This window comes from Ahaetulla prasina, chromosome 5 (genome assembly GCF_028640845.1).
Source record: "Ahaetulla prasina isolate Xishuangbanna chromosome 5, ASM2864084v1, whole genome shotgun sequence".
NCBI lineage: Eukaryota > Metazoa > Chordata > Lepidosauria > Squamata > Colubridae > Ahaetulla > Ahaetulla prasina.
This window is the reverse complement of record NC_080543.1, coordinates 92,904,313-92,925,383: the sequence shown is the minus strand read 5'-3', so window position 1 is coordinate 92,925,383 and position 21,071 is coordinate 92,904,313. Positions and strand designations below refer to the sequence as shown.

Here is a 21,071-nt window from a genome sequence, read left to right as displayed (position 1 = left end):
TTGGGGAAGACTGGCCAAGGGTTGAGGGTTGTAGCATACTCTCCTAATGTATAGAGCAGGGGTCTCCAACCTTGGCAACTTTAAGACTTGTGGACTTCAACTCCCAGAATTCCTCAGACAGCTTTCCACAAGTCTTAAAGTTGCCAAGGTTGGAGACCCCTGGTATAGAGGAACATTTTCTTCCCTGAAATTCTACTTTGACCAAAGTCAACCAGCATGATTTTATGGTTAATTGTCTTGACTATTATGGGTTATCAAATCACTTGTTTGTTTCCTGCAATTCTAGGTCTTTAATGGCCTTCTGCAGTTTTATAGCATAATATACTGTAGATGCTAGTCAGGAAGTCTCCTTGACCATGGTATGAATGACAAGGAAGAGGTTTCTTAATAGCTCTGTCCTGACAAGACTAACATCTTGAGAAACCAGTCATTGAGCTGCAGGCAGTTTTAGTATGATTCTCATGGCTGCTCTGAATTCTTGGGGGTAAGGAGGCCAGGTTCTTTCCCCCAGCATCACATCATGAGTTTGTGATTAAAAATCATGAGCATTGAAATTTTTGCCTTCTTTTTCAGGCATAGTTGTGATTCAGCCCTTGTTCCATGCCAGCAGCTTAGAACTAATGCTAATTTGAGTCTTTGCCAGCTCTTCCTCAAAGTCACTTTACTGATTTGTGTCCTCCAGTCAGGTGATCCTGGATGATGTAGTGCATACTTGTTTTGTGACAGACTGCATTGCTCTCTACTTTTATGGCTTTCTAAAGAATAGCAGCTTTACACCTACATTTTTGTCATAAGTGCTATACGTACTAATAGCTCAATAATTCAAACTAGAAAAGATGTAAAAAAGTAAAGGTAAAGGTTCCCCTTGCACATACGTGCTAGTCATTCCCGACTCTAGGGGGCGGTGCTCATCTCCGTTTCAAAGCCGAAGAGCCAGCGCTGTCCGAAGACCTCTCCGTGGTCATATGGCTGGCATGACTCAACGCCAAAGGTGCACAGAACGCTGTTACCTTCCCACCAAAGGTATGACCAAAGGTAAGAAATGATGTATGACTATATAATTTGTTCAATACGATGGAAGTGGGTTCACCAACAGCAGTTTGGAAAAGATGCCAATCTAATCTACTCTTTTGAGAACAGACTTAGGTAGAGGAAATGGCATATTAAAAATGGAGAGCCACATCATCGCCCAAGCTCTTCCCACTGGTTTTTTCCTCGATGCTATTTATTTATAGATCCTTCCACTAGATCTGTCATATCAATTATGGTTTCTAACTTGACCTGCCATGAACTCTATATTTAAAAGAGCTGTGGTGGCACAGTGGTTAGAATGCAGTATTGCAGGCTAATTCTGTTGACTATAACAGCTCAAGGTTAACTCAGCCTTCTATCCTTCCAAGGTCAGTAAAATGAGGACCCAGATTGTTGGGGGCAATATGCTGACTTTCTAAACCATTCAGAGAATGCTGTAAAGCAGGGGTCTCCAACCTTGGTCCCTTTAAGACTTGTGGACTTCAACTCCCAGAGTTCCTCAGCCAGCTTTGCTGGCTGAGGGACTCTGGGAGTTGAAGTCCACAAGTCTTAAAGGGACCAAGGTTGGAGACCCCTGCTGTAAAGCACTATGAGCAGTATGTAAGTCTAAGTGCTATTGCATGTGTCATCAAGTAAAGCATGGGGTGCCCCCCAAAGTCTTCCCACCCACAAAACACCTCATGCTCTGCTTATCACTCCTTCTGCCCCACAGGTCTTTCCCCCTTCTTACCAGATCCCCTCTGCCCATTCCCTCCCCAACTGGATCTCTGCAGGTCTTTTTGCATTTCTGATATATCAAGTTTGGCTGATTTTCCAGAGGAAGGGACAGAGGATCTGACCCATGTGTTTGTGCCTTATCCATGCTGCTAAGGTAAGGCACACACAATTTTTAATTGATAACATGCTATCAAGTTGTTGTTGACTCCTAGCAACCACCTAGATAGAGTTTCTCCATGACAATCTCTAACATGGTCTTTCAGGTCATTCAATAGTAGAGACATACTGGATGATGTCCAAATGACTTCCAAGCCAATGCACTTGTCTTACTGAAGGAGGATACACATAACATACCCAAGAACTCCTCCCCCCACTTACAGAGGAAAATCTTAAATAACCTGCCAAACTTTAACACACTTTTATAAAGATTTATATAGTCATACTCAGAAAGATTTCAAACCAGATCAGTATTTCTCAACCATGTCAATTTTAACATGCTGGCTGGGGAATTCTGGGAACTGAATCCACACATCTTTAAGTTGACAGTGCTGTCTGACCCAGATATTTCTAACCAATCTTTCCCTTCCCCCACGGTGATAAGGAATGTACATTCCGTGTTTATGCAAACCATTCAGCCACACTATTACCTTAGAGCGTTGCGCAATCGCAGCCCACGTAATTTCTTTCGGGTTCCAGTCTCAAGCGCATTAATAATAATAATAAATGAGTGAAGTGTGCCTTGCGAACACAACCCCTGCCAATTCATATACTACAGAAGCCTTCCCGGAAAGCTTTGTCAGTAATGGCTCTAGGAGCTAGCATTTTTTTTTTCCCTGTCCCAAAGAGCTTTTCTGTGCTTTTCATATACAATCCTTCAGATGATTTCACCACGTTGATTTGGGAGACAGCAACAGGTACAGAATCAGTCCCTGAAAACACATCTTCGTATATCCCGTTATTTGGAAATCAATTCGGGATCTCCCTGCCTGACTTATTTGCACTGCAGATGTGCATCCCGACTCATGCAGTCCACATTTTTCGTATTTAAACCAGTGGTGGGTTTCAAAAATTTTTATTACAGGTTCTTTGGGCGTGGCTTGATGGGCATGGCATGGCATGGTGGGCATGGCTTGGTGGGCATGGCAGGGGAAGGATCCTGTAAAATCTCCATTTCCTCCCAATCAGTTGGAACTTGGGAGGCAGAGAATAGATAGGGAGGGGGCCAGTCAGAATTTTTCACTACCGGTTCTCCGAACTACTCAAAATTTCCGCTACCGGTTCTCCATAACTGGTCAGAACCTGCTGAAACCCACCTCTGATTTAGACACACTGTAAACCAGGGGTCTTCAAACTTGGCAGCTTTAAGACTTGTGGACTTCAACTACCAGAATTCTCCAGCCAGCATAGCTGGCTGGAGAATTCTGGGAGTTAAAGTCCTCAAGTCTTAAAGCTGCCAAGTTTGAAGACCTCTGCTGTAAACTCACGCCTCCCGATTCTCGCCCCGCATTCACGCCTGCTCTTCGGCCGGCATTTCGCGCCTGGTTCCAGCCGAGGAGGAGGAGGAGCCGAGCCGTCGGAGCAGACCAATCGCGCGGCTGGTATGCAAAGAAGCTCAAGATTCGCGGCTGCTGGAGGTCCGAGCCGACTCTTCTGGAGGGAATGCGGATCCCTTCGGGTCTCTCTCTGGTCTCTTTGCGAAGATTGCTCAGGTGCTGATTTAAAACAGTGAGTAAACCAACACATATCCCAAAGCGCTGCGCTCGTGTTGGGGAGGAAAACAAAGATTTGAGGACTCCGGATCCCCCGAGGGCATCGTGGGACCTGTTTTGAAAGGAGCGGCTTTTGAGACTCCTCAGTCTTGTTTCCAGGAACGGACTGGCTTTGACTGTTTGGTCCGCTCCCTTATTCGCTGTCAGTAAGTAACAGAATTGGGGTTCCTTTTTCCTCTTTTGTTTTAATAATGGTAAGATGATTACTCGGAATTAAGTTCTTATTGTGGTTTGGGTGAATAGGTTTGCCGCTTTATTTTACAAGGGGAAATTGGACTCTGTATTGTGGGATATTTTATTTTGGCATTGAAGCATTAATATGGCAAGATAATAATAATAATAAGAATAATTGGAATATATTGCTTAATATTTTCTTTGCAATTTGATGCTTTCATTGGGTGACTCCAAGTGTGTAGTGATTCTATCGAACAGTGTCCCACTTACCCCTTCTTAGCAAACTTTCTGTGGAGGAAAAAGAATGGGCAAACATTTAAAGATGAAGCTGTATGTGAGATGCTCTTTGTTAGGGCAACCGCACAATAAGAGATCCCTTGCAATCAGCCTGATTCCAATGGGTGATTAGAAGACTCAGATTCTTTGAGTGCTTTCTAAGAAACTCAAGTTTCTTAGTTTGAGTTTGATCTGGTCCCCAAATTCTGGTCCCCAAATTCTGCTGAGCCATCACGTGGCATGTTTGATTTTAGCTTAAGCAGTTTATTGAAATGGGTTAAAAATTTATAGTGGTTTATTATGGTTCAATGTTATGAACCTGGTCCAAAAGCCTACAGCTTTGTCCTGTCATTTGACAGCACTCAGCTGATCTTGGACCTAGTTAACAGTTGGATGGGAAACCACCAAGTAGCAATACAGGTAGCCCTTGACTTATGACCAAAGTAGCACCGTAAATTTTTTTGTTAAGCAATGCAGTCATTAAATGGGAAATCACGTGACTGTACACAATTTTTTTTGCCATAGTTGTTAAGCAAGACTTCACATTACTGTGACTTGCAGCCTTCCCTGCTGGCTTTCCCATTGACTTGGCTTGTTGGAAGCAAGCGGGGAGGGTAACAAATGGCAATTTCATGACCATGGGATATTGCAGCCATCATAAATGTGTGACAATTGCTAAGGACCTGAATCACAATCATGTGATTGCTGGGACACTGCAACAGTTTTAAGTGTGAACACCAGTTGTAAGTCACTTTCTTCAGCACTGTTGTAACTTTGAACAGTCACTAAATGAACGGTTGTAAGTTAAGGACTGCCTGTACTAAACATCTGCTAAAATAATGGTTATATGGACAATGCGTACAAATGTAGTGTTTGTGGAACAACAGCCCTATGAAGAAACTATCAAGGAGAAAACATTGCCCCATCTACACTGACAGGGCAAGCAAGTTTATAGAAAAGAAAGTGAACCCAATTCTGTTCCAGCACTGAAGATGTTACCTACTCAAGCAATGAAACATCTGCATGAAAACAACTCAGTTCAGAGAGCACCAGGACTCCACAGGATAATTCTGAGCTGCATATATTCTCTTCCTTGCCAGCTCCCCACTGACATTGGGGTTCCCCATATGGGCATCAAATGCTTTAGAAAGCATATGAAAGCAAATGAGAGAAATTTGCATGCAGGCAAACCTCCACCCAGGAACAGCTGTTCTTTCTGCATGGATGCCTACAATAGCATGTCCACAAGTGTCAGATACAGACTCCAGTAAATGGCACAACTGGATGGGAAATAGCAAAGTGGGCAAAAAGTAATTATTATAATGATCATGGATGTATATCTTATATTAAAAAATAATACTAGCACACCATAGATAACACCAAGGAGCAACTGGTGTCCCAGAATTATGTCCCAGAACATACAATGTTCACAACTGCCACCAAGACTACATTTCTAAGGCCGGCTATAATGAGGAAAGCGGAGCTTCAAAGCAAACTGCTCAAATTAATCCCCAGGAGGAAAGAGATACCTGAATCTGACTGAGTTGACAACTTGTCCAGCTGCCCACTATTCACGACAGAACACAACACCCTACACGAAGGCTTCAATTATAACATACTGTAAATGATGTCAATTAGAATTTTTTGCAGCCTTGGGAGCAGCATTTAAAACCACAGGACTTATCATAGAAACCCAAGAGAATGTAATACAGATGATCATATCAGAGACCATAAGAGCACAGAACTAGAGCCAATTCAAAGCAGAAGACAGAGCAACTCTCAAAAACCCAAAGAAGGACCAAACCTCCTCCTCCCAGCAGACAAAGACGGTACCACAATTATCATGGTCAGATCACAAAGGGAACTGCATCTCTATAAAAACAACCCAGAGCAGAAACCAGACAACCTGATCAAGAGAACCCTTAATGAGCTAAACACAAGTCAAATCATAAAACAACAGTAGCGGATGAAAAGCAGTGAATCCACCCTTCCATACTTCCATGAACACCCCAAAATACACAAGCCAAATATACCTCTTTTGAGGGGTCCTTTGAGTGCTAGTCTAGCATGGATGATGTTGCCTAGTTTGGGTAATGAAACATCTGCAAGAAAACTACCGAGCTCTGAGACCACCAAGCATCTCTCCTTTCAACCCTGAGCTATAAATATTCTCCTTTATTGATACCTCTTTATCCAAGTGTATTGTTACCAAGGTCACCAAAGTACAGCACAGGTAAAGAATGGCTTGAACACTTCACAGAAGTGAGAACACTTCACAGAATATTCTATCAAATCCTCACTACAGGACCTCCAGTAATGGAGGAGAATGAGATTATGGTTTCATTCAGTGTTATAACACTCTTTACATCCATAGATCCAGAACTAACAAAATAATCTATGGCAGCAATACTACATAGCACACCTAGCCTTCAACTAAGGTTGTATTACTCACAAACATGGACCTTATCAACCTCTGCCTATCTACCTACTTTCAGTTTGATGGGCAAATACGTCAACAAATCAGAGGAACACCCATAGTATCACTACTCTCAGGAGTCGTAACAAAGACTATAATGCAGCATCTAGAAACTATAGTACTCCCACACAATCAAAAGAATGGGTCTGGAATGTAGATGATACCTTTATCATAATAAAAAAGAGACAATTGGAGAAGACACATGAAGCCATCAACAACATCTTCAAAGGGATAAAATTTTCAACGGAAGAAGATGACAACCACACACTACTTTTGACATCCCCATCAGCAAAGGGAATGGTGGCAAATTAGAAACACAAGCCTATCAAACAACCACCTCCATTAAACAAGTGCTCCATCACTAAAATAACAACCCAGCTTTGTAAGAACATTATTCAGAGGACCACAAGGACACTGCAGCAAGTCGGAGGAAGCAAACACCAGAAGGAGGAATCAGACTATCTTTACATTTTCCAACAAAATGAAGAAGGTTTCACTAATGCTGCAGGTTGCATCAATGTAAACAATGTCCTGAATATACAGATAAAAAAATAAATACGTTTTTCCATATTTAACTATTTTAATTAGTTAAAGTTTCTGTCAATTTGGGAATGGGACTGTTAGCTCTTTGCTGGAAGGACATTGACTCTTGATGGCTGGGGTGATGGAAGCTGTTGTATAGCACATCTGGGAGCCATCAGTTTGTGAAAAACCGTTGTAGAAATTGCTTGGATTCAACTTCATTGAGGAAAATGAAGAAAAATGAAAACCTCATTTTTACAGCTGACAGTTCCAACTGCTGGGCCCTCCGTGAATATTGACATACTGCATGCACGAAGGTGTTTTTGAATGCACAGCATTTCTTTCTTTCTTTTGTTTTACATGTTTGAATCCAGATTGCAAAGCGATGTATTTCCAGGAAGAAAAAACAGTTTTTAGTAATGATTATTATTTTTAGATCAAATTAATTGCATCTGGTTATATAGATGTGAATCAAATTGATAACATTTTTACTGCTTTAACCTGGTTATCTGTGGAAGAGATTGTCTATAGTGGAGTTATTTCTTTGGCTCAAAAAATTCATCTGGAACCACTTTTAGTGCCCACCAAATCTGGTAAATTTCTCTTTAATCTGCATGTATTAATCATACATCTGAGTGTATGATAACAGGAATGTGGCACATTGAGATAATTTCAAGATCAAAAAGGCTGTAGCTCTGTGACCCACTCCTCCAACAACTGTATTTTTAACTGACAGTTTATGGGGGCAGGAAAATGACCCATTTAAGAAACAATAAGCAACACTCAAGAGGATTATATAAAAATGGGTCAGTAGAGGAAGGACAGATAATCAGGCTGCATCTGTTTACATCTTGTAGACTCTGCTGGCAAAGCCATAAAATATCTATGTGGCATGAGGTTAGATTCAAGTGAGCTTGTTGAACAAAGTGCATGACATAAATTAGACTACACTGAACAACAGCATGCCTTCTAATCAATTTATCCTAAATTACAGTTATTTAATCATATTGGAGTTTGTAGTATTTGATTTTTTTGGTAACTCAGTGAAAATATACAATACTACACAATGTTTTTACTTTGATCTTGGACAACATAAAGTAAAAACGTCAACAATATGAAATTAACAATTGCAATGTGTATTAATAGAATTTCTACTGAAGGTTGTGAACAGATATGAACATCTGTTTAATTTAGATTATTCTGTAATCCTTGGGGATGGTATGTTCAAATCACAGAACCAATTAGTTAAAAAAATATCCTAGTATCTTGATTAAGAAACCAAGTCCAGTAGTAGAAAATTGGCTGTGCTTAAGTGAACTACTTTGGCGGAGGTGGGGTGGGGTGGGAGGAATTGTCCTTACTTTTTCATAGAAACTCATCAGTTCACAGAAACCCACCATTTGGAAAACCAATTAAAAATGATTCTCTGAATCTTTTGTTAGAAATAGCTCTGTTTTTGCTGGATAGCTTATTTGTGTGAATTGGCTTTAGAACCAGCAATACAATATTAATCCTGAGTATGTGGGTTCAGCTTATCTTGATCTGTCTATTGGGTTGTCACTGAAGATTATGTCTCCACGTTTATCAGTTATAGAAAGGAGTTGGGCTGATGATGTTATTAGGATGACTTGGGATGATGATATTACTAATTTCTTGGTACTCAATAGCTTTGAAACTCATTGAATTCGGTACTCAGTGCATTTTGACATGAAAATTTTGTCCCAGCACTTGTTTGTTTGGTACTCAATGCATAGACTAGAAATTGTCAGTGTCATCTGCCCTGTGACTCATTACATTATTCCTTATGGAAAAATTTGTCTGGTACTGATCGTTTTTGATACTTATCATGCCTCCCAGAACCAATTAATGATGAGTACCGAGGTACCACTGTATTACTTCCTTTACCACAGCCCACAGGGCAACCCTCTCTACGTTTTGTGATACAGAAAACCTGAGGAACAGCATCCATGACTATCTGTGTGTGTGTATCAAAATCTGCAAGATGGTAAGTGTGGCATCATAATCCACATTCTGCCCCTTTTGGACCTGTATTACACATACAACAAAATAGGAAGGGCTTGGATTATGAGGCCTTACCTGTTTTCAACCCTTCCCCCCCTTCCACACACACAGCGTGGACATCACTGATGCTGAGCCAGAATCGTGTAAAGAGTAGGGAATCTATGGGTTATATGGAGATCTAAAACTGGGAGGAAGGAACCAGAATGAGAGTTATATAAGTTAGCAATTGTTGTCCAGTATTTTGGAATTATGGTTACGATCATAACTGAAGGCATTAATGTGACTGGACCTGATTTTTCAACATTTTTGGGAGTGGTAATTATGATCACCGCAGTTTTTAAATGAATGCTGCAGTCATTAAATGGATCCAATCCGTATCCCCAATGATCTTTGCCAAACTCAGAAGTAAACATTGGAAACAGGCAAAAAAGTCACAAAATAAGCATGGGGTGCTGCAAAGGGACATAAAAGATGAGCTGGTTGTCAAGCACCCCAAATGCAATCACATGACTGCGGGTATGTACGTGCAGTTATTGTAACTTTGAAAATAGGTTGTAAGACTATTGCCTTATACACTGTAAGCCGCCCTGAGTCTTCGGAGAAGGGTGGGATATAAATGTAAATAAAAAAAAAAAAAAAGTAGCTCTGGGCAGGTTTGTTGTCACTTCAATCTCTCTTCCTCCCCCCTCTCTACACACACACACACACACACACACACACTCCTCCAAACTATTTTGAGTAGCTTGCACTTGAAAAGCAAGAAACAAGGAACAGGGAAACAGATTTTGTACACCCAGAAGAAAAAGCCCTACATAGCATCTTGCACCTTGCATCTATTCCACTTCAAGACCTTGGAAGAATAGCCAGGTTTTGAAGGATTTTGAAAATGTCATCAGGATGGGAGACATGTGCGGATACTGGGTGAATTAAATTTGCACCTGCAGAACAGAGTTAAAACCTATTTTTTGTTTAGACCTTTTTCTAGGACATTATTTAAAATGGGGAAAAGAAAGAAAGAGCCAAAAAGGAAATCCATTATCATGGGCACTGAAGCTGATCAGTGGATGTCTGTTTTACCAGAAAGTCTTTGGGCTGTACCTCTCTCTAATCTGTCATTACCAGGTAAGTAATGCATTTTGAAACAAAATTTGGATAATTAGAAAGAATTGTTTAAACACAACACAACATAACATAACACATAACAACACATAACATAATAGCATAGCCTAGTGTAACGTAACGTAACGTAATGTAACATATTTAGCATTACCTTTTTAACTTCTTAATATCTTTGTAACACATCTCTTCAAAAAGTATTGAAATAAACAGTGGATTGGCCCAGTGCTACAGATATATCTGCATGAACTTTAGAGCTTTAGAACATTATATTGTTGTTCTGTGCATCTTGTCAAAATGTATCTAAAATAAAAGGATGTTAGTGAAATCCAAGCTTTAAACCACCCCTTGAAGAAAAGAAAATCACCAGGATTTTTCTTTTAATTCCTCAGTCTTTAGTGGCAACCCATCCAGTTGGATGGGTGGGATATATCCTTCATTCCATTGAACCTGAGAATCAGATAGAACTTTTTTTTTCAGTTTAGTTTTCCAACCTCCATAAACCCTGATTTAAAGAAATGCATAAGACTTCCCAGGATAGCTTTAATTAAACCCTATGAAATAAAAGTTGCTCTAATAGCTACCCCAACCAAGTCCTAAATCTCTAAATTAAGGTGTAATGAAAATCACCCCTATTGGGATGATGCTTCAAGAAATACATTTAAAAAGAACCCAGGAAGATCACACTGAAACAAATCCCTGCACTGTACACCTCCCAAGGGATGACGGGCCAGAGGTACAGCACATCTGATCCATCCAGGGAGTTCTTAGGTAGCCCTTACCATATTTGATACAGAGATTAGAGGATTGTTTTAATGAAGAGGTGTGTGTTTTACTTTAACATTACAAAAGAAGTCAACCTTTCTTGATGATTGCCTGATCACATGCTACCTCTTTGCTCTCAGGTGAGATTTATTACTTGTATTTATCGTATTTTTCGGGGAATAAGATGCACTGGAGTATAAGACACATCTTAGTTTTTGGGGAGGAAAATAAGAAAAAAGCTGATCGGTGGGTGGATCAGCCTCCCAGAATACCCCCAATTAGCTGTTCCCAGAGGTGAATTTTAGCAACAGGTTCGTTGGTTGTGAGCTCTGTGCCTTGCTTTTTTTTCAGCCTCTGAAACCTCTGTTTCAGAGGCTTTGTTTTCTGCCTCTGAAATTTCTGAAACTTTGTTTCAGAAAAAAAATTATTTTCTGCCTCTGAAAGCCCCCAAAACAGAGCTTCAGAAAAGAAGCTTCTGAAACTTCCACTCAGAGGCTTTTTTTCTGAAGCTCTGTTTGGAGGCTTTTTTTCTGAAGCTTTGTTTCTGAGGCTTTTTTCAGCTTCTGAAATCTGTTTGAGAGGCTGGGTGGGCTACATTTGGAGTATAAAACGCACCCAGATTTTCACCCTCTTTTTTGGGGGAAGAAGGTGCATTTTACACTCCAAAAAATATGGTATTACTTATAATAATCTTTGGTGGTTTGCTGGGAACTATAAAAAAACCCTCAAAGGGCAGACTTGATGGACCATTAGGTCTGTTTCTGCAGTCAGCTTTCTCTGGTTTTACATTAAAGTAAGAAGAGTTTTAGAGTGAACTCTGAATGCAGTGGTAAGATTTGAAAAGGCTGACAAATGATTAGGATTAGGTTGACTTTATCTTTAATACTATATAGGTAGTCATGATGCAATGACATATTGTCTGGATAAGAAGTCAGAAGTCAGTGCAAATGGATCCAAATTGTTGCAGTTACTGGATAAACATATGCATTGCATAGTGCACCCTATTATTTTGAGATGGTCAATAACACAGGTAAATATTTTCAGACTTTGTCTTTTTGAAGATCTGTTTTTACAACATTAAATTTGCTTATACATTTATTACATAGAATAATACAGGTATCATAAGAAAGAGCAAAATCACTGGATGAAAGTGGTCTATGTTCCATTTCTTTTGTGTTAGAAACATTGTGGGTTTTACCAAAGACTTGTAGACTACAATCCAAAACAGTTGTCTTTCTAAAACTGTTCAAAATTTATGAAATGTATATCATTGAAACATAATTAAATATATCTTTCCTCCAAACATTTTGAAAACCTTTGGTTATTGTTGTTGTTTTACTTTTCAGGATCTGACTGTGTTGGAACAATTGGATGCTGGAATTAGGTATTTCGATTTTAGAATAGCTCACAAACCTGATGATCCTTCCATGAAATTATACTTTGTTCATATGTTATATACAACAGTGGAAGTAGAGGTACATTTTTTTAACTGAATTCTATTGAAATCATTGTTTTAAGTGAAATATGTGTTGTGAAGTGTCCCTTTTCTGCAGAAGTGAGGAAACCCAGCTTTTTGGTAGTAATATGCTTCTGGCTATTTTTCCTGTTCTGGCAGAGTGGAGACTATTGTCATTTATGTTATCAGAATTAGAAAACAACTACCAGTATTTCCTTTGTCCCTAAAAGCTAGATATTGATCTCTCATATAGATAACCCCTACCGTGAACAATTGCTTTTGGTCCAGGATCTCCATTTTGACTTCTTGTCAACACCATCATATCTAGAATTCTAGAAATGTAAACAGTTGCCATTTTGTATCCCGTTTTTGTTGTGTTATGTTAGGCATTTTTAGATTTATTTGTAGATATTTTTAGATTTTTTTAAAATTTGTTAACCAACATGAAGCTTTGTTGACCAACATAAAGCATAATGGGGAAACTAATGTTGGAAGCAGGAATTTTCTGTAGTTCTGTCAGTGATTTTTATAGATCTTGTCCATACTATGTGTCGCCATTTTTCAGCAACAAAATAAGCTCAAACTCTCCACCAAAAGTAATTTTAAAGTATCCCAAGACTGAGTTATATAAATAGAAATCATCTTGTGAAGAAAGAAAACCAACAATGTTGGCCTCTGATATTGAGACTGGAGAGAGTCAGGAATAGCTGAGACCAGAAATGTTAACTATGCTTATTTCTGTTAAAATTGGTGGTGGTTTCTATATGAAACATAAATACTTATGAACCAAAACTTTGTGATTAAAGTATTATTTAATGCATAGATATAGCAATTTTGAAGTTGAATTTGACATGGTTTTCAGTGATGAGGTTTAGAAATTTCTAAATTTCTGGTATTATAGGAATACTTTAATAGTATTTCTATAATACTACTATTATAGAGGTATTATAGGATCAATGCTTCATTTACTGAAACTTCCATTAAAATGAATTTAAATCAACCTGTAACTAATTTGCCCCATTGATTTCAATAGGATATACATTAAATGAAGTTGGTTCGGATAAAACCCAATGCATTAAGTCAGGAAGTGCCCAGCTTTCAAGATATGAATTTCCTGATAATCACTGCTTGAATCAACTCCAAAATGTGTGCTTAGTAAAGATTCAGAAATGATCATATTGACTCAGGCATTCATGCCATAGCAGCTCCATGTCACATCCAATTACATATTTTGCTCTGTTGTAAAATTATTAAGATTCCACAGTGCACTGAACAATTATAGCATAAATTCCTACTTAGTAAAAAAAAAACCAACTCTTCTAAATAACATGACTATCTTTAGCAAAATTCATTTGGTCATGTTTTTATATACCTTCTAGGTGCAAACAATTTTGGATAATGTCTTCAGCTTTATTTTTTAATAAATTTCAGCATTGTTAGGCTGGAATACTCTCCCCCCGCCTCCCACCTCTCCCTCCCTCACCTCCTCTCCTTCCCTGCCCCCCTCATCATCATTTTGCAGCACATTTGACAACTGATTTTTGAGGATCAAGTCAAGAAAGTGACTCCCAAATGATTGGCCAAGGAGTGTTTTGCAGAGGAATATTCTGTAGAATTTCAACCATCTGTTTAGGATCAGGGCTGGAATTAAAGAGCACACTAACAATTCTGGAGAAAAAGAGTAGTGTTATACCTGTCTCTTTGGATAATGTTCTTTTTAAGAAGGATAGCCTTTTTTAACAAAGTAATTTTCAGTTTGTTGGATTACAAATACTTATAAAACATGAAAATTGAAGCTAAGCTTTCTAGGAATCACAATGTAGATAATATTTCATAGTTATGGTAAAATTTAGTTGAATTTTACATGGTTTGCTAGATGATCACTACCCATTACAACTTTATGTACATCAAACCGGAAAGAATATGCAAATAGCAAGTTTCCAGTTGACATGGAATATCCTGTACAACAAACATTTCCTGGTCTGATAATACGATAAATAGCATTGCGAAATTTGCCAATTATAATTGATTCATTTTCCTTCTGTCACAAAGCCATGTCTCACACTGCATGTTACCAATCTTACATTGATTTTTATAGGTTGTTCTGTGGGACATTTTACGATGGTTGAGAAACCATCCTTGGGAGGTTGTTGTTCTAGCTTTCAGAAATTTTGATGGCTTGGATGAGAATCATCACAATCATTTGGTCTCCTGCATAAAGAAGATCTTCAGTTTCAGATTGTGTCCTAGAAATGTGAGTTGCTTAGAAAACTAAGTTTTAAGCTTGATTTTAAAATTTTTAATTTGTTTTTATGGGTTTTTAAACTTTTGTAAATTTTATAGGGGTTATTGTATTTTAAATTATTGGCCAATTAAATAAGTTTTTTAAGGGATTGTTCTTAATATTATATGTACTGTTCTTTTTGTATTTTATTCTGGCTGTGCACCGCCCTGAGTCCTTTGGGAGAAGGGCGGTATACAAATTAAAATATTATTATTATTATTATTATTATTATTATTATTATTATTATTATTATTATTATTATTATTATTATTATTATTATTATTATTATTATTATTAAGATTTGGAGACTATGAGATTACTTATATTCACATTGGTATGGTCAGATATTGTACTGAGGGAATGTGGAGTGATCATATACAACTCTGAGTGATATTGCAATACTTGGCAAAATTTGAACAATTCCTGGGTAATACTAAATGGCCCCTGCAGAATTTGTCCAATAGAATTCATCACAGCTGTATCCCAAATCTGTTTGATATGAATAATAGAGAGCCAGTTTACCCTACTGGTTTAGACATCAGGCTAGAAAGTCGGAGTCTGTGATTCTAGTCCCACTTTAGCTATGAAAGCCAGTTGGGTGACTTTCGATCAGTCATTCTCTTAGCCCAACTTTCCTCACAAGGTTGTTGCTGTGAGGAAAATAGGAGGAGGAAGGTGTGTTGCATATGTTTGCTGCCTTGAATTATTTGTAAAAATAATAAAGGTGGGATATAAATAAATGAAATGCAAAATGTTATCTTACTCTTCCTTTCAGATTATCCCAACCCTACACAATATGTGGTCAAATGGCTACCAGGTTATTGTGTCTTATGATGAAATAATGCAAGTGATACATCATAGTGAATTGTGGCCTGAAATTCCATACTGGTGGGGAAATAAGGATACAGCACGAAAGCTTATTGAGGTTTTGGAAAAAAGGAAGCAACGTGGTCGTCCAGGTATTTGTCCCTTCTGCATATATAGTGTATATCCTGAATCAACTCCTGAGTTCCCCTCCATGAGCATTCCCATATATATCCACCAAAACTCAGCAACCAGCTTTTGTGATGATGGATCAAAAACCACAAAAGCCAAGCAATTTTCCATTTATGAGGATTTGCTCATAAATGGTCTAGTGATCATATCGAGATAAAGTCACTGATGTTCCTCTGTCCCTAATGATATTACTCCAATTTGATGAGATTTCCTGCAGCCCATTTTTTTTTGGCTGGAAACAAGGTTCCAAAATTTTCACATAATTCAGAAATGTGCAGTCAGTTTTTGCAGTCAGATGGATATACAGTATATAGAAATACGTTTTTATATTAAAAAAGCTTTGATATGAGCAGAGCAAGATTTGATATACTGAATAACAAGGATGTTGAAAACTCCTGTTTTAATTTGGGTTGATTTGGGGATACTCAAGCAGACATTTCAAGACTGAATTTGGGATTCAAACAAAATAAGATGTAAGAAAGATATATTTTTTCTGCCCCTTAGTTTCAAGTCACCTGAGGGATTCTCATAATGCATATAGTTTGCAAATAAAGCGAGTTACCAAATCCTACTAAAATAAATGGATGAGACATTCCCTTCTTTGGAGAATTGTTGGTAATTGTTACAAGAATCAAATGGCAATTCTTATTCCTGTTTTTCCCCCTTTCCAGATGGATTATTTGTCGCAGGAATCAATCTTACTGCAGATTTAGGATATATTTTGACAAATATAAACAGCTCTATTAAAAAAATGACTCTGAAGGCTCTTCCATTCCTAAATTTGTGGGTAAAGAAACAGCATCCTGGATCAAAAAAGAACTGCATCAACATCATTGCTGGAGACTTCATAGAAAAGAATAATTTTGTGGAGAATGTGATAAACCTTAACAGCAAACTAATTTTACAATAAATCTATTTTGATCATGTTTTGAAAGGAGATGATGGAACTAACTGCAAGGATAAAGTAGGATATAATAGAGCAAATAATTCACCTCCCTCATAGTTTTAACTTTCCATTAAGTACTTATTTAAAAATTGTATTTATGCAATCACTGTAGAAAATACAAGTTTTGTTTTTTTTAAATCTTTCATGGAAAAAATGGTTCTCCTGCAAAAGGTGCAGCATCTACAGAATTTTGAAACATGGAGAACTTTGATCAACTAGCTAGTACTGTATGTTTGACTACCTCTGTGCTGTCCTACTCACTCGTATGCACACGTAATGGTGCTTTAGTAGGTTTACACCAAAACCTCAGAACTGTTCCAATTAAGTCCAGCCAAAAGCAGACCTATGTTAGTCCACAGAGCGATGACCATGAGTTCACAAGGCACTTGAAAGTTTCCCAGGCAAGACAAGCCCACCAGGTAAAATTAAATCCACAACACAAGAGGATTCATGAGGCAAGAAAAATCCAGAGATCACAAAGCATGTTCCAAAGTAAAGGCACGGTGTCAGTCCAAAGCAAGACAGGAATCACAATGACCAGGAAACATGTAGGTAGGAAATGAACATGTTGTCCGCACCATCGTTTCAATCTGCCTGCTGTGCCAAATAGTGCAGCCCATCAAGAGGGATGAGGCTACCTCCTCACGAGTAATCATACTGACCTTCACTACTCCTGCCTTTTCTCTGTCCTATGTATTCTTGGAGCAAGTGCAGAAGGCAGTTCCTCATCATCATCACTAACTGGCTGCAGCTACATGCTTTCCCCACCTGAAGCCTCAGGGCTGCCATGCTGCAGCTGTGCGTCAGCCCAATCGTTTTCAGCCAGCTGCCTGGAGCTTGACCAACTCACCTCCTAATGTGCCTGGGACTGGTTCATCCTCCTCCGAACTGACATCTGGAGAGGTATTTGGTAATACAAGCAGGGGAGTCATCATACCATCCAAGATCATGCTTGAAAAGAAGTGCATTTTAGTAAGTAATGCTTTCCACATATACACTTGTGTCATGGCCCCATCAGATCCCGGTTCAGAGGAGGAAGAAGAGTTGGAACTGGGACCATCCGACAGGGATGGCACATCTCCTCTCGAATGCTTGGAGAGGCCAGGTCCTGAGAAAGCTGCCCTCACAAACATGGGGGCGGATAGTCTGCAGACAGGCAATGGTGTTGAGAGACAGTAGATCCCCTCTGATGAAGAACAGCTGCCTCCCCCACTCAATTCAAGGGCGTGGAGAGTGGAGCAGAGGCAAACTCAAAGGAAGTCTGCAAGGTTGCTTGCGAGAAGGTCACCCTGCCACTCGTCACAAGGAACATCTGGCTTGGGTTGAATTAAGCAGAGGCCAGGAAGGGTGTCTTTGCCAGGAACAATTGTTTGCTTCGGCATGCACTTCCCTGGCCTTGGAAAAATTCTGCTTTGATTTCTGTTTCTGTCTGTGGACTTCGACCCTTGCCTCTGGACTCTTAACCTTGCCCTGTCCACCTGGAATCTTGTGTACGACTTGTGGACCTTGTCTTGTGGATTTGCACCTTGTTTTTGTACTTCCTCTCTGCCTTTGTGATTCAGCTTTGGTGATTATTGGCTTTTATTTGTGGGACTGTGAGTGGCTGCCTTCAGGGAAGTTTGAGGTGGAACTTTGCTGAAGGTTGTAGGTCAGTTTGTTGTTGACTTAGTAGAGCAATAAAGGACCCTATTGAAACCTGCCTCTGCCTAGGTGACCTGGATTGTAACAACTTGACAAATATGAGTTTATTTTTTTATATTTATTTATTTGTCACAACAATATATATAGGCATCAGAAAGATTATATATATATATATAGGCATACAAAAAGATTATACAGTATATAAACATATATATGAGGAAATATAAGGAAGTATAAGCATATATATAAGAAGAAGAAAAAAAACCCAATAGGACAGGAACGGTAGGCACATTTGTGTTCTTATGCACGCCCCTTATGGTCCTCTTAGGAATGGGGTGAGGTCAATATTAGAAAGTTTTTGGTTAAAGCTTTTCGGATTATGGGAAGAGACCACAGAGTCAGGTAAAGTGTTCCAAGCACTGATGATTCTGTTACAGAAGTCATATTTTCTGCAATCTAGATTAAAGCGGTTAACATTAAGTTTAAATCTATTGGTTGCTCTTGTATTATTGCAATTAAAGCTGAAGTAGTCTTTAACAGGAAGGACATTACAATAGATGATTCTATGAGTTAAACTTAGGTCTTGTCGAAGGCGACGGAGTTCTAAGTTTTCTAAGCCTAGGATTTCAAGTCTGGTGGGATAAGGTATTTTGTTGTTTTCAGAAGAGTGAAGAACTCTTCTTGTAAAATATTTCTGGACACATTCAATTGTATTTATGTCAGAAATGTGGTGTGGGTTCCAGACAGGCAAGCTGTATTCTAGAATTGGCCTAGCAAATGTTTTATATACTCTGGTTAGTAGTGTAGTGTTTTTGGAAAAGAAGCTACGCAAGATTAGGTTTACAACTCTTAAAGCCTTTTTTGCTATGCAGTTGCAGTGGGCTTTGGCACTTAAATCATTTGATATGAAAACTCCAAGGTCTTTAACAGGGTGGGGGTCATCTGTAAGGTAATGTCCATCAAGATGTACTTAGTGTTTGGGTTCTTTTTTCCAATATGTAAGACTGAGCATTTGCTGGTTGAGATTTGGAGTTGCCAAGTTTTAGACCAAGCGATTAGATAATCAAGGTCTTTTTGAATGGTAGATGTATTGTCAGTGGTGTTAAATAGTTTGACATCGTCAGCAAAGAGAACACAATTACTTGAGATATGGTCACAAAGATCATTTATGTATAGAATGAAGAGTGTTGGTCCAAGAACGCTGCCTTGAGGAACGCCACTCTTGACAGGAACGAACGTAAACAAAGCTGCAATATAGTTAGTTTTGGTTCAGTCATTGTTATTTACAAACCATAGTTTGGCATAGTGTAGCATATAGAGCCACTTCTGGTTAATTGACAAAATTGTAATTTAGCACAGTAAGTAAACACAAACCACTTAGTTAAGTCAGTATTTTTCACACTTGGCAACTTTAAGACATATGGACTCCAATGCCCAAAATCTCCCAATCAGTAGACTGGCCTGGGAATTCTAAGAGTTGAAGTTCACATGCCTTAAAGTTGCCAAGTTTGAGTATTATTGAATTTAATTCAAACTATTATTGAACTGATTATGCATCTAGCCCAAACCTAGTTGATGTTAAGTAGGACCAGTTAGGATTTCAAGCAAGCTTTTATTTAAACGGTCCAATAATTGAATATGGATCTTATATATGCAAAGTTTAGTACAAATGAGCTACATTTTGAAAGCTCTAATGAGCTCTTAGGAACAAAGGAGGGATGGTTTAGCGTGTCCTTTTTCCATACAGAAGATAATCATAGGCAGAATTAAAAATCTAGCCAAATGACTTTATTTTAATATAATTAAATCTTTAGTGGTACTAACTGTATACTATAAAACCATAAGTGTTTAAAGAGGCCAGAGGCTAAGCAGTATGCAAGATGCAGAAAGAAAAAGCATTGATTTTTAATTCTATTTTTTAATTTCTCCCAGGTTTGGCTAACTTTTTCCAAGTATAAAAAGGATAGGATTCCAGGGTATTTGTTCCTGTATTGGCAGCTGTATTCAACTTTCTATAATTGCAGCTATAAAATGAGAAAGAAAAATCTCTGAGGCAACCAGCTCTAGATGTTAAGTATTTCTTTGGCCAGCACTTTTCAGTTCAAGGTCACACTTAGTTTATGAGTGATATACTGTGGATAACACTCTCCAAAGAGTTGGTACCAGGATAAAAGCCACATTTAAAACCAATTAATTTGTATTAATATTACATTAGCTAAAATTAATATTATTACTTCTTATATATTTAAATTTATTTATTTATTTATTTATTTATTTATTTATTCATATTTATATACCGCCCTATCTCCCGAAGGACTCAGGGCGGTTCACAGGCATATAAAACACTTATATACAATTTAAAATAAACATTAAAAAACTTATTCTAATGCCCAAATTATTAAAACTAGAAATATAAATATTAAGACCAATTTAAAACCCCTATAAAATTTAAAAATCTACGCCAGTCCTGCACAGATGAATAAGTGTGTCTTGAGCTCGCGGCGGAAGGTCCGGAGGTCCGGAAGTTGACGGAGTCCTGGGGGGAGTTCGTTCCAGAGGGTGGAAGCCCCCACAGAGAAGGCCCTTCCCCTGGGCGTCGCCAGACGACACTGTCTAGCTGACGGCACCCTGAGGAGTCCCTCTCTGTGAGAGCGCACGGGTCGGTGAGAGGTATCCGGTAGCAGTAGGCGGTCCCGTAAATAACCCGGCCCTATGCCATGGGCGCTTTGAAGGTGGTTACCAAAACCTTGAAGCGCACCGGAAGGCCACAGGTAGCCAGTGCAGCCTGCGCAGGATTGGTGTCATCACGGGAGCCACGAGGGCTCCCTCTATAACCAGCGCAGCCGCATTCTGAACTAACTGCAGCCTCCGGATGCCCT

General features: G+C 38.8%; 1 protein-coding gene across 5 annotated transcripts; it reads left to right on the top strand.

Moving 5' to 3' along the window:
* Positions 1–3,369: 3,369 nt before the first annotated feature.
* Positions 3,370–20,892, top strand: PLCXD1 (phosphatidylinositol specific phospholipase C X domain containing 1). Of its 5 annotated transcripts, none has more exons than XM_058186029.1 (7): positions 3,370–3,664; positions 9,962–10,110; positions 11,763–11,899; positions 12,216–12,344; positions 14,424–14,579; positions 15,385–15,568; positions 16,277–20,892. In XM_058186029.1, the coding sequence occupies exons 2-7, from the start codon at positions 9,987–9,989 to the stop codon at positions 16,513–16,515; spliced, it is 969 nt and encodes a 322-aa protein (XP_058042012.1). In that variant the 5' UTR covers positions 3,370–3,664; positions 9,962–9,986; the 3' UTR covers positions 16,516–20,892. The 5 variants fall into 5 exon arrangements, with proteins under 5 accessions (XP_058042012.1, XP_058042009.1, XP_058042013.1 ...); XM_058186026.1 differs by having other exon boundaries at positions 3,370–8,971; XM_058186030.1 differs by having other exon boundaries at positions 3,371–3,474.
* The last annotated feature ends 179 nt before the right edge of the window (positions 20,893–21,071 follow it).

What these genes read in the sequence shown, in the direction of transcription:
- PLCXD1 (XM_058186029.1), top strand. Translation starts at nt 9,987, where the DNA reads ATGGGGAAAAGAAAGAAAGAGCCAAAAAGGAAATCCATTATCATGGGC. An exon ending in TGAGATGGTCAATAACACAG is followed by an intron (nt 11,900 to 12,215) that starts GTAAATATTTTC and finishes TTTACTTTTCAG; the next exon opens with GATCTGACTGTGTTGGAACA. An exon ending in TCAGATTGTGTCCTAGAAAT is followed by an intron (nt 14,580 to 15,384) that starts GTGAGTTGCTTA and finishes TCTTCCTTTCAG; the next exon opens with ATTATCCCAACCCTACACAA.